The following is a 12,186-nucleotide window of genomic DNA, read 5'->3' as shown; positions in this document are numbered from 1 at the left end:
ACTTCTGCTGGAAGGGAGTGGATGGAGGCATTGTTCCGGTTCTACACTCAGAGGAAGTGGGAGGCTGGACAAAGCACCTGGGCCAGGCTGCTCGATGCTTTGCATTCACGGGCATCGCTGCATCACGGCGTTTTGTCCGACTCCATGACTACCCGGGTGGTGGGAATGAGTGCTCTACCATCTGTGGTTTCCACACAGGAACCTTGAGCGAGACTGCTACTCTGACGTGGCCCTTCCTCTGTACGAAAACCTCAACATCGTGGAGCAGCCCGTGGACTTGAGCGCCCTTGCACAGAAGTACGCCGAGAAGGCCACCCAGTTCATCCAGCAGGCGAGGTGAGGAGCCCCGCATCCACCCCCGTGTCCCCCGTGCCCGGGTAGGCTCAGAGCCTCGGCAGAGTCCCACTGCCCAAGAAAGATGCATGCGTGCCTCCTGGAAGAGACCCCGATGCTCAGAAAGACTGAGGGCAGGAGGAGAAGGGGGCGACAGAGGATGAGATGGTTGGATGGCATCACTGACTCAGTGGACATGAGTGTGAGCAATCTCCAGGAGTCGGTGAAGGACAGGGGAAGCCTGGCGTGCTGCAGTCCATGGGGTCACAAAGCGCTGGACACGACTGAGCAACAACAAATAAAGCTGGAAACCAGCCTGTCCTGGGGTCTCCTGGGTCACCTGACCTGGGCTAGCAGGGCCGCAGGTGCAGGTCCTTTCCCAGGGTCCCGCTCAGAACACACCCTAGTCATTGTCACGGGTCCTCGCTGCAGCGTGTCGCCCCCCGAGGCCAGGGCCCATTTACTGCCCTCTGTGCATCCGGAGCGTTTGTTGGGCTCGTTAGTTGGCAGGGCATATTCGCTGCCGTCACAAACTTACCCCCAACTTATTGGCTGAAACAACAGCAGTTTGTCCTCCTGCAGATCTGGAGACCGGACGTCTGAAATGCGTCTCAGGGGGCCCAAGCCCAGGTGTCAGCTGAACTCTTTCCTTCTCAAGTCTCCAGGGAGAATCGTTTCTCCTTCTTTTATTAAAAAATATTTGTTTATTTTTTCGGCTGTGCCGGGCTTAGTTGCAGAACGTGCATTCTAGCTCCCTGACTGGGGATTGAACCTGGGCCCCCTGCGTTGGGAGGGTGAAGTCAGCCCCCGGACTGCCTGGGGCATCCCAAGGATCGGTTCTCCTGTTTCCCAGCTTCTGGTGGCTATTGACATTTCTTGGCTCTGGTTCCATCATTCTGTTTTGTTTTGTTTTGTTTTGTTTTTTTTCTGGCCACACCAAGGGGCTTGCAGGATCTTAGTTCCCCTGCTAGGGATGGAACCCAGACCCTGGGCAGTGGAAATGTGGTGTGCTGACCACTGGACCACCAGGGAGTTCCTGGCCCCTTCCTTCTGGTCTCTGCCTCTGTGGTCTTCTTGCCCTCTCCTCTTCTGTAGTCAAGGACCTCCGCCTGCCTCCCTGTTAGGAGGACATGTGTGATTATGTTTAGGGTCTACTGGGCTTCTCTGGTGGCTTAGACAGTAAAAAATCTGCCTGCAGTGAGGGAGACCTGGGTTTGATCCCCTCATCAACAAGATCCCCTGGAGAAGGGAAAGGCTGCCCACTCCAGTGTTCTTGCCTGCAGAATCCCCGTGGACAGAGGAGCCTGGCGGGCTACAGTCCATAGAGTTGCAAAGAGTCAGACATGACTGAAGTGACTAACACTCTCACACTTAGGGTCTACTGAGACAGTCTAAGAAAAGCCTCTGATCTCACAACCCTTAGCTTCATTGCATCTTCAAAGTGCCCTTGGTTGTACAAGGTAACAGAGATTCTAGGAATTAGACCCTGGATATCTTTGGGGGCCAGTATTCAATGGGTCCGTTTCGCTTGATCACACCACCTGCTTGGGACCCAGAGTCTAAGGGCAGTGCCTTAGGCTTTAGAGATGGCATCTTACGAGTTTTTCAGGCCTTTCTGAGAAACACTGTTTTGATGATCTGCTTGTTGTTGTATTTTTCAGACGGTTGGTATGAAAAGGGAAAAGCCCTTTCTCCCACCCGGGCGCTGTGTTGGCTTCCCGGTGCCCTGGGGTGGGCGGCCAGTTCGTGGCTGGTGGGGCCCGTCCCCTGCTGCGTTCGCAGTAGGGTCTCAGTGCTCCTGGGGGATTTGGGCTGCTGGCTGAGGGCTGACGGAGGCACTGAAGAGGGTGCGGTGCTGTTCGAACCAGTTAACTGACCAGTTGAAAGACAAGCACATCAGCAAACAAACTCTTGGTTGTAGGAGAGAGGCCAAGCATGTGTGAGTTTATTAATTCGTTATTTAGTGAAAAGTCACATGAATCCTGTTGGCTTTTAACTTGGTGGAGAATAATCCTCAGGCACCTGGTGTCTGTAGGACTTGACCTGCGAGGTCACCCGTGGTTTCTGAAGAGTCAGCACACACCAGGCCCCATCTGTGTTCCTTTCTCCTCCGTGACCCTGACCCACCTGGACTTGTTTGTCAAATCCCCTGTGGGGGTTGAGGGGGGGGTCACTGGACTGTGGCTTCCTGCCCGTGCTCAGCAAGGGTCTCACCCCAGGACTTTGAACGTTTTTCCTTGAGTCTTTACTTGAATTTAGATTCCTGACCTAGCAGGAATGCTGAAGGCTGGTTCTTTCTTGTTGTTTTTAAATGAAAGTGTAATTTACAGTGTTGTGTTAATTTTCACTCTGTAGCAAAGTGTCTCCGTTGTACTTTTGTTCTTGTATCCTTTTCCATCCTAGTTTATCGCAGGACATTGACTGTAGCTCCCTATAGTCATAGGGAACCGTGTAGTCATGGCTAATCGGCAGGACCTTCGTGTTTATCCACCTGCTTATAGTAACTTGTATCTGCTAATCCCCGAATCCCTGCCCTCCTTTTCCACCCCCAACCCCGCCAGCCTGGGCAACAACACATCTGTTCTCTGTCTGTGAATCTGCCTCTGTTTCTTAGATAAGTTCATTGGTATTATATTGTAGATTCCACATGTAAGAGATGTTCTTTGTTGTTCAGACGCTAAGTCACGTCTGACTCTTTGTGACCCCATGGACTGTACCCGCCAGACCCTTCTGTCCATGGGATTCTCCAGGCAAGAGTACTGGAGTGGGGTTGCCATTTCCTTCTCTGGGGGATCTTAGAGGCTCCCGTTTATTCAGTGCTTACTCTGGGCAGTCAATACACACAGCTCTGCCAGGGAGGCTTGGCTCTCCCCACTGAGCTGACAACCGAGGTTAAGTGAACGGCCCAGGGTCATCCATACACCTCTAGAAACTTTTCGTCTTCCCAGACTGAAACCCTGTCCCCATTAAACACCAGCTCCCAGTCTTCCCTTCCCCGCAGCCCCCGACAACCACCGCTCTGCCTCCTGTCTGTCTGAAGCTGACCGCTCCGGGTACCTTCTGTGAGTGGAATCTGGCCGTGCTTGACCTTGGGCGACGGCTCATTTCACGCGGCATACTGTCTGCAAGGCTCATCCCTTGCATGCGAGATGCTGCATTCTTTTATTTCATTTTCATGGGTCGAAACAGCCACACATGGTGTGGCTATGGCATTGGACATTGAAACTATAGAAATGTAGCAGGAAATTGTTGATTTTTTAAAAAATTTATTTTTTTGGAGCATAATTGCTTTACAATATTGTATCGGCTTCTTCTGTACAGCAAAGTGAATCAGCTGTACCTACAGACATATCTTCTCCTTTCTGGATTTCCTTCCCATGCAGGTCACCACAGAATGTCAAGTAGAGTTCCCTGGGCTATACAGTAGGTTCTCCTTAGTTGTCTATTTTTTTTTTAACTTTTATCTCTTGTTAATCACTCAGTTGTCTCCAACTCTTTGTGACCCCATGAACTATAGCTTGCCAGGCTCCTCTGTCCATGGAATTATCCAGGCAAGAATACTGGAGTGGGCGCCATTCCTTTCTCCAGGGGGTCTTCCCAACCCAGGGATTGAACTCATTTCTCTTATGTCTCCTGTATTGGCAGGTGGGTTCTTTACCACTGGCACCACCTGGGGAGTCATCTGTTTTATACATAGTATAAAAAAGAAATTGTTGATTAAAATGGGGAAGAGGAGGTCCGAATCCAGGATGTCTGTCCTTCAAAGAGAGCTGAGTCCACCCAGTCCCAATTGGAGGACCCCAGGAGTCGGGATGCAGGGAGTCTCCAGGTTTGAGGCAGAGCTGAGCCTGGGGGGACTCAGAGAATGTGACGTGGTGGGGGGTGTGAACCGAGGTGAGCCGGGAAAGCTCAGGCCCATTTGAAAGTTAAGTGCCAGGTTCAGTTCAGTCCCTCAGTTGTGTCCGACTCTTCGCGACCCCATGAACCGCAGCACGCCAGGCCTCCCTGTCCATCACCAACTCCTGGAGTTCACTCAGACTCACGTCCATCGCATTGGTGACACCATCCAAGCATCTCATCCTCTGTCGTCCCCTTCTCTTCCCACCTTCAATCTTTCCCAGAATCAGGGTCTTTTCCAGTGAGTCAGCTCTTTGCATCAGGTGGCCAAAGTATTGGAGTTTCAGCTTCGGCAGCACTCCTTCCAATGAATATTCAGGGTTGATCTCCTTTAGGATGGACTGGTGGATCTCCTTGCAGTCCAAGGGACTCTCAAGAATCTTCTCCAGCACCACAGTTCAAAAGCATCAGTTCTCCGGTGCTCAGCCTTCTTTATGGTCCAACCGGTGACAGAACACCCACGCCTCTATCCCTCTGAGAGCCTGCCTGAGGCCTCCCCGCCCCTCGCAGTGTCCTCTGAAAGCCCATCCCTCCACAGGCATGGGCTGTGGGAAGGGCTCCCCGAGGGTCCCTGCTGCTGCCCTTGACCCTGCCCCCGCCCCGGGAATGCAGGTGGGAGTGGGCAGGAAGCAGAACCCCTGAGGATCCTACAGGATCAGCAGAGGGGCGGCCGGGCGCCAGGCCTCCAGCAGGACCGTGGTCTGGACGTTCCTGGCCATGTCCTTGGAATTCCCTGTGGTCACCTTGACTCATCCGTTCACCCCCGAGAAAGGCCCGAGGCTGGGAATAGACTCGGTGGCCCGGATGCCCTGACGGAGCAGACAAAGCCTGAAGCATGTGTGTGCTGGGCGTCAGCATGAGCAGCTCAGGGCTGGCACACTGCTCCCAGCCAGGTCTGGGTCTGAACCCGAATGCCGCTGCTTACGAACCTCGGGTCTCTCAGTCTCCCTGAGCCCCTGACACCTCATCCGGAAAAGGGAACTCGGGCGTTCTCACGAGGGTGAATTCAGGCTCCGTGAGTCAGTTTTGCAATGTGTTAAAGGGCGGTTACGATGAGGACAGTGACTCGCGGACTCTCACCCGCTAACCAGATCACGTGCCCGTTGTCTTTGCAGGTTGTAGACAGGTGTGTGCTTCCTGGGCCCCAGGGGTTCCGGGCTCTCCGCTGGGCCCCGGGGCCCTTCTAAGGGGTCATGGTCCGGCTGTCTCATTTCAGCACCAGCGGGAGACCCTTCCTGCTGTACGTGGCCCTGGCCCACATGCACGTGCCCCTGGCCAGGACACCACCATCAGCAGGATCCAGGGGTCAAAGGCCATATAGCGCGAGCCTGCAGGAGATGGACCACCTTGTGGGCCGGATCAAGGACGCAGTTGACCTCGTGGGGAAAAACAACACGTTCCTCTGGTTTACAGGTGAATAGAAAACCACAGCCAGCCTCCCTCGGGTCTAATGGGTAACCCTGCACGTACCCCAGAGGAGCAGCGTCTCAGCAAGTGACCCTCTGCACCGTGGCAGGGGGCTTGCCCTGAGCGTGGGGCCCCACTGGTGTTCACGGGCCTGTGTGTGTGGGTCCCTGAGGCCGCACCCCCGGACAGGCTTGCACGGAGAGCTCGGTTCCCCTGCGGCCCCTTGGGTGCTGGTCAGCGTCACATGGGTACTGCTCCTAATTGTTAACGAGAGACTTTGACGTCACGAGCCTGTGTCCCCCTGGGCAGTCCTTGAAGGCCCGCTTCACTGCCCTCCTCAGCCCAGACGTTACCATCGGGCACAGCTCACATCTCCTGGCTGATCAGACCCGCATGGTGGGCTGTTTCGAGGACCCACTCAGGAACGGTGGGTCGGGGGTCCCTGTCTGGCGTGAGGGCTGTGGACACTGGTGTTTGAACCTCTGCGTTGGGAAAGTTCCGTTAGCGCCTCTGAGCCCCTCTTTCCTCCTCTGCAGAGTCGAGCCTCTTCCACCACAGGTTGGAGGGTCAGGAGGTGCCGTGTGGGAGGCACTGGGGCATCACAGGTGCTCAGGAAGGAGTCGCTGGGGACATCCCTGGTGGCCCAGTGGTTAGGACTCTACACTCCCAGTGTAGGGGGGTCAGGGAACTAAGACCTCACAGGCTGTGTGGCTAAAACAGAAACAGCAAACAGTTGCTGAGTTGAAGACACTGGTAAGGGGACTGCTGAGTCCTTAGCCAGAAGCCAGAGCTCCAGCGTGGGGCGAGCTCGGGGCGGGGACAGCCCACGTCTCTGCGGGCCGTGGGAGGCAGACGCCCTCCCCCTCAAAAGGTGGTCCTCCAAGTTCACGGTCACACTTGTTTTCACAAGTCCTTTCTCCAGGCAGTGCCAGGACAGGGGTGTGGGGCCACGGTTGGCAGTGTCCTGCAGTGCCCTGACTCTGTGTTGCCTTTCTTGGTTTCTAGGGGACAATGGCCCGTGGGCTCAGAAGTGCGAGCTGGCTGGGAGTGTGGGGCCCTTCACCGGATCGTGGCAAGCTCGTCAAGGTATGGTCTCCACCGGGGGTGGGGACAAGAGACACAGCCTCTGGGAGGACCGATTTCTCTCCTGGCCTTGGGGCATCTTTGTGACACAGGAGTAGATTACTCACAGCCACCAGCTCCCAGAAAAGAAACAGTTTGGGGCGGAGAAAGTCGGTGTGCGTTGGGTCATCCCTTCCTTTCCTCCAGGGCGTCAGCCCTGCCCCCAGAGGCCAGGATGAGGACCGTCCAGCAAACACGCTTGCCTTTGTCTTCATCCTGGCGACCTTGCTCTTTCCTCTTGCGTTCTTTCCTTTCCTTGTTTACAGTCATCCCTTCATCCATGATCCGCACTGCCTCTCTTTGTTTAAACATCCTTCACTCTCAGCTCAGCACCCATTTGCTCCGGGGTGGTCTCCTCACAGGGACCTCGTCCTGTGAAAGGACCTCACCCTCTGAAAGGCAGTCCTGCAGGGGATAACGCGACAGTGCGGCTTAAACCATATGCATGACTGATGGTGCTTTAATTCCTCCTTAAAGAATTTGTTTTCAAGAAATAGTTAGCCAAGTGCGCAATGATGTATGTAAAACAGTGCTCACTGCTGTAGGTTTAAACAAACAGACACGTAACCCAAGTGTCCAGCAAGACAGGAGTGCGCCAAGAAATTACGGTACGTGCATCTCAAGAAACAGGCGGGAACCACTGAGAATGGTGCCTGTGACTCACCTGGAAACAGTTGCATAAAATGCTTTCCAGTGAATAATGCAGGTCACAAAACCGTATGTAAAGTGTGATCTTATCGTATAATACTAAGTATACGTGGTCTCAGAAAAGTCGTGACAGAGGCAACAGAAAGCGAGGCAGCGGTTACCTCTGGGTGGTGGAGAAAGGGTTTTTAAAAAGTAACCTTCTGCGTTTGCTTATTTCTGTCTGTGCTGGGTCTTCGTTGCTGAGCAAGCTTTCTCTGGCTGCAGTGTGTGACCTTCTCACCACTGGCAGAGTGTGGGCTCCAAGTCACACGGGCTCCAGAGCGCAGGCTGGGTAGTTGGGACGCACGGGCTCCGTTGCTCCAAGGCCTGTGGGATCTTCCTGGACCAGGGATCGAACCTGTGTCTCCTGCATTGGCAGGCAGATTCTTTACCACTGAGCCACCTGGGAAGGCCAAGGAAGGGTTTAAGTGTAGTTTTCCCTATCTTCATTTGTCAAATACATTGGTATTATTTTATAATACCAAATATAGTATTTATTAATATTAATATCTTATTTTATAATAAATATACTTTATAAAATTAAAAATTATAAAATTTTAGAAAGTATCTGTGTCCAAGGGGTTCAGAGGTGGGCTTGACAAGATTATCCTCTGGGGCTGGGTTCGCCCTGTCGTCCTACTGGCTGGCTGGCCTGACCCGTGGCCCCCAGCTCTCTCCAGGTCAGAGGACATAAACCCCCTTTCACATTAGTCTGGCAGGAAGTTCATAGCTCCCTAGAAGCTGGAACATCCTTGTGTCCCATGGCCAGTGGTGAGAAGGAAAGGCTTTGATCTGGCGTCCCTGGCTCAGATCCCTTGAGAACTTTACAGGTGAGTGGCTGCTGGACCCTCAGCATGCCTCCTGTCTGGACACGAGTGATGGGAGCCAGGAGAACTGGGTGGCGCCTCCTCCAACCTGTGCAGTGACCAGGTGCCTTCATGCATGACTCTCGTTGGCCCCGCCTGTTCGAGAGTGCTGGACAGCTGGACCAGGAAGAAGCGCCACACCCAGACTGGTGGGAATGGGTCCGGTAGCTGCAGCCATGGTGTGTGTCAGCAGCTCTGTCGTGTCTGACTCTCTGCGACCCCATGGCCGGTAGCCCGCCAGGCTCCTCTGTCCATCGGATTCTCCAGGCAAGAATACCGCAGCGGGTCGCTGTTTCCTTCTCCAGCAGGTCTTCCTGACCCGGGGTTTGAGCCCAGGCCTCCTACGCTGCAGGCAGAGTCTCTAATCTGCAGCCGTCACCTAGAGAAACACAGTGCCAGCCCCAGTGGTTTTCTGCACTCCCTGGTTGCAGCTCCTCTTCTCTGCGCCTGGCGAGCCCTCGGGCCAGGTTCCATCCTCAGTACCCAGTTAGAGGGGCCCGGGATCACTTTTACTCTCCAGGGTGAAAATTCTGAAGGCATGGAGGCCAAGGCTGAGGGGACACAGCTGTCAGGAGGGGGCCCCTCTCTGGGGAGCTTTCTGTTCCCTAAGAAGGGGACCTCTGACCTCCTATCTGAGGACCTGTCTCACCTTGTCGCTTAGGAGGCAGCTGTAAACTAGTGAACCAGGCTTGCAAACATGCCGTAGGGAAGAGAGAGGAGGAGCTTACAAGTGCAAACAGAAGAGGCAGGAGAGTCCAGCGCAGTGCGGAGCAGACTCGGAATCGTCACTGGAGCAAGCTGAGCGCACCAAGTCACTTCAGTCGTGTGGGCTCCTTGTGACCCCATGGGCTGCAGCCCGCCAGGCCCCTCTGTCCATGGGACTCTCCAGGCAAGAGTCTGGAGTGGGCTGCCGTGCCTGCCTGCGGGGACCTTCCCCACGCAGGAACCAAGCCCACGCCTGCTGCATTGGCTGGCCAGTTCCTGACCACTGAGCCGCCGGGGAGGGTCCGCCCGTCCGTGAGTGGATGGGGAAGACGCCGTGTGTATGGATATGCACACTGCTCGGCACGTGAGCAGGCGGTGGGGCCAGGCGCCTCTGCTTTTCTTGGGGGGTCACGCAGGCACCCCTGCCCCGACCTCGACCTCCGCATCGGCTCCCCGCCACGCTGGCGGCAGCTGTCTCCCTCCCCTCTGCCGGGGACGCTGTGGGGAGCCCGGGGGACCAGGGGGTCCGGGGGGCCAGGCAGGGCCCAGAGGACGGGGCGTGGCCGGGGCCCCGGGGGCAGGTCTTCAGACAGGTGCCTGTGCGTCCTGCTGGGAGCGCGCCCGGCCCGAGGGTCCCGAGGGTCAATGAAACCGAGAAGACGGGCCATGTTTTCACAGCAGAGCGGGACAAACAGTACCGGGAGCGCCGCCCCGCTCCCCCCCGCCGCCAGCCCAGACGGCAGGCCACGCGCTGGCGCCCCCTCCCCATCCTCCCTTCCTCTCCTGGCCCGAGCGGTGCTCAGCTGATGGGATGAGGCAGCGTCTCCTGGAGCGGCGTTTCGTCCCGTGCTGGGCGGGACGCTCCGCGGGGCTTGGCCGGCACCCGGCGGGGGTGCGAGGCTGAGCCGGGGCAGGGGGCACTGCTGGGCGGCCTGGCCTTCCCCCAGGCGGAGGGGCCCGCCGCTGAGCGCCCCCCGCCCCGCCGCGCCCCGCGGCACAGCAGCGGCCCTCCCCCTCCCCGCTCCAGACCTAATTCCTCTTCGGGACAGAACCAGCACCCTGTGTCCCCTAACGGAAGGCTCCGCTGTCTGGAGAATCTTTCCTTGTTTTATTTGAAGAGCAGAGCGGTTCTTTCCTCCCCTGGTGATGAGGAAACATGCTGTTGAGTTTGGCACCCTCCCCTTCTGGGAGACCTTGGTGTAAGGCGATGCTACCAGGCGGTTACGTAACATTTCCCACTGGGAAGCTGGCTCTGCGGCCCGGCTGTCTGTCCAGCTGGGGGTGCAGGGGGGAGCGGACAGGGGTCGAGGTAATGGACAGGGGTCAGAGGGGGTGCAGGGGGGCGGACAGGGGTCAGACGGGGTGTGGGGGAAAGACAGGGGACAGAGGGGTTGCAGGGGGCCAGACAGGGGTCAGAGAGGGTACGGGGGACGGACAGGGGTCAGAGAGGGTGTGAGGGATAGACAGGGGTCAGGGGTGTCTGGAGGGGCAGACAGAGGTCAGAGGGGTGCGGGGTGGGGAGGATGCTGGCAGCCAGCCCAGCTGGGGGCAGGGTCCGCTGACGGGACCAGTGGGAGTCAAGTGATGTCCCCTTTTGAGCCACTGGCCACCAGGCTCGGAATGCCCCCACCCCGCCCACGGGCACCCAGGCCAGCTGGAGTCCTTGGCCCCACCAGAGGCCTGGCTTCCGTGTGTTTCTAGAAAACTAGTGTGTGAGCTCCGGGCATCCTTGGCAAAGGCACTTGTTTATATTTAGAAACGAAGCCTGCTTCTTTAGAAGGTTATAGAATATGGACTCCTCAGAACAGACGGGTCCTTCTGCCCCGAGACACTCGTATAACGGCTTGAGGGGCCAAGCAGGTAGTTCGAATGAACACACGCTTGCTTTCGTCCGTTGTGGGCAGGACTAGGGACTCGGTCAGTGGGACGGAGGGCTCTTGTCTAATGATATTCAGACTCAGCTTAAACACAAAGTCCGCTTCGCGCCAGAGCGCATTGTCAGAGGCCTGAGTCCAGTGCACGGGCCGCCGGGGGCACCTTCTGCCCGCTGCTGTCTGTGCGGGATTTTGTGGTGCCTTTGTTTTGTTTGGGTTTTTTCGGAGCGCTTTTGTTGGCCGCTCCTGTGCCAGGCACCGTGCCTGAGGGCCTTGCTCAGAACTTTACATACATTGTCTGAGTTCAGCTTTCCAGCGTCCCATGAGACCAGTACAGTCACTTTCCCCCTTCACGACTGAGAAGGAGCAGACAGAGGGACGTTAAGATTTCTGCCTGGCCGTCCCTGGCGGTCCAGCAGTTAAGACTCTGCACTTCTGATGCAGGGGCCATGGGTCTGATCCCTGGTGGGAGCACTCAGATCCCACATGCTGCCCGAGATCTCACAACGAGAAGGCCTTCTCCTGACTACCTTGCTGCTTTTTCTCGGCCTCTGGTCCCCAGATACTGCTGTCAGAGCGACCTGGAATGACAGTCCCACCCGAGACTCACAAAACCAGCGTCTCCAGGGGTCCTTTGGCGGCTCTGTGTGCTGACAGGCTGGCCAGCCTCTGTGAGCAGCCCCGCCCTTCTGACTCAGGGGGCCCTGGCGTTTGGGAGGGACCCTTTCTGGGAAGCGCCTATGTGTCTGAACGTGGACGGTGGTGGGGCTTCCTCCGCGCATCACGGAGTGGCCTCTCCTTGCACAGCCAGGGAGGAGGAAGTAAGCACACTCATGAATCATGCTTCTGTTCGTGCTTTGGTTGCTGAGGCTAAATATTTATGGCTTTAAGTAAGAGGTTCGGCCTTAATTAGAGTCATAACTAACCCGAAGTGCATCGAAATGCATGCTCGTGTCTGTCAAGCGTGGTTTCTCTGCAGAAAGCCAAATTCGACAGATGCTTTGGATATGCCAGTGCGACTGGTCCAAGTGTGAAGGTTGCCGTCCACGAAGGAAGAGCTTTTGAAAGTAAAAACGGCACATCTTACTTTATGGGCTGGACTCAACTGTTGTTCTTGCTCACTGTAACGGAGAAGGTCATATTTGTTCTCCGGGGCGTAAAGGCGTAGAGGCGCAGGCCACATGAAACCTGTCATTAGACACATGCTATGTTTAGTTTTGAGATGTATCATGTCCCCTTTCTTACTGCCCTGGAACTGGCGCGCTCTACGTGAACTCCCCAGGAGAGCTTTACAG

General features: G+C 56.2%; 1 protein-coding gene across 19 annotated transcripts in view; it reads left to right on the top strand.

The window, feature by feature from the left end:
• ARSG (arylsulfatase G) overlaps positions 1-12,186 on the top strand; it is a 101,829-nt gene that overhangs the window by 73,456 nt on the left and 16,187 nt on the right. For all 19 annotated transcript variants that reach the window (XR_003590597.3, XM_027973989.3, XM_042256502.2 and 16 more), the window contains 3 exons: positions 199-336; positions 5,447-5,643; positions 6,643-6,723. Coding sequence is in view for 18 of the 19 variants with exons in the window: in XM_027973989.3 (XP_027829790.1) it covers positions 199-336; positions 5,447-5,643; positions 6,643-6,723 (416 nt within the window). In the remaining variant the exon portion in view is untranslated. The remainder of the gene's footprint in view (positions 1-198; positions 337-5,446; positions 5,644-6,642; positions 6,724-12,186) is intronic.

The sequence above is a fragment of the Ovis aries genome, chromosome 11, assembly GCF_016772045.2.
Source record: "Ovis aries strain OAR_USU_Benz2616 breed Rambouillet chromosome 11, ARS-UI_Ramb_v3.0, whole genome shotgun sequence".
NCBI classification, from domain to species: Eukaryota; Metazoa; Chordata; class Mammalia; order Artiodactyla; family Bovidae; genus Ovis; species Ovis aries.
Note: the sequence above shows the minus strand (reverse complement) of the source record. Positions and strands in the feature narration are given on the sequence as shown.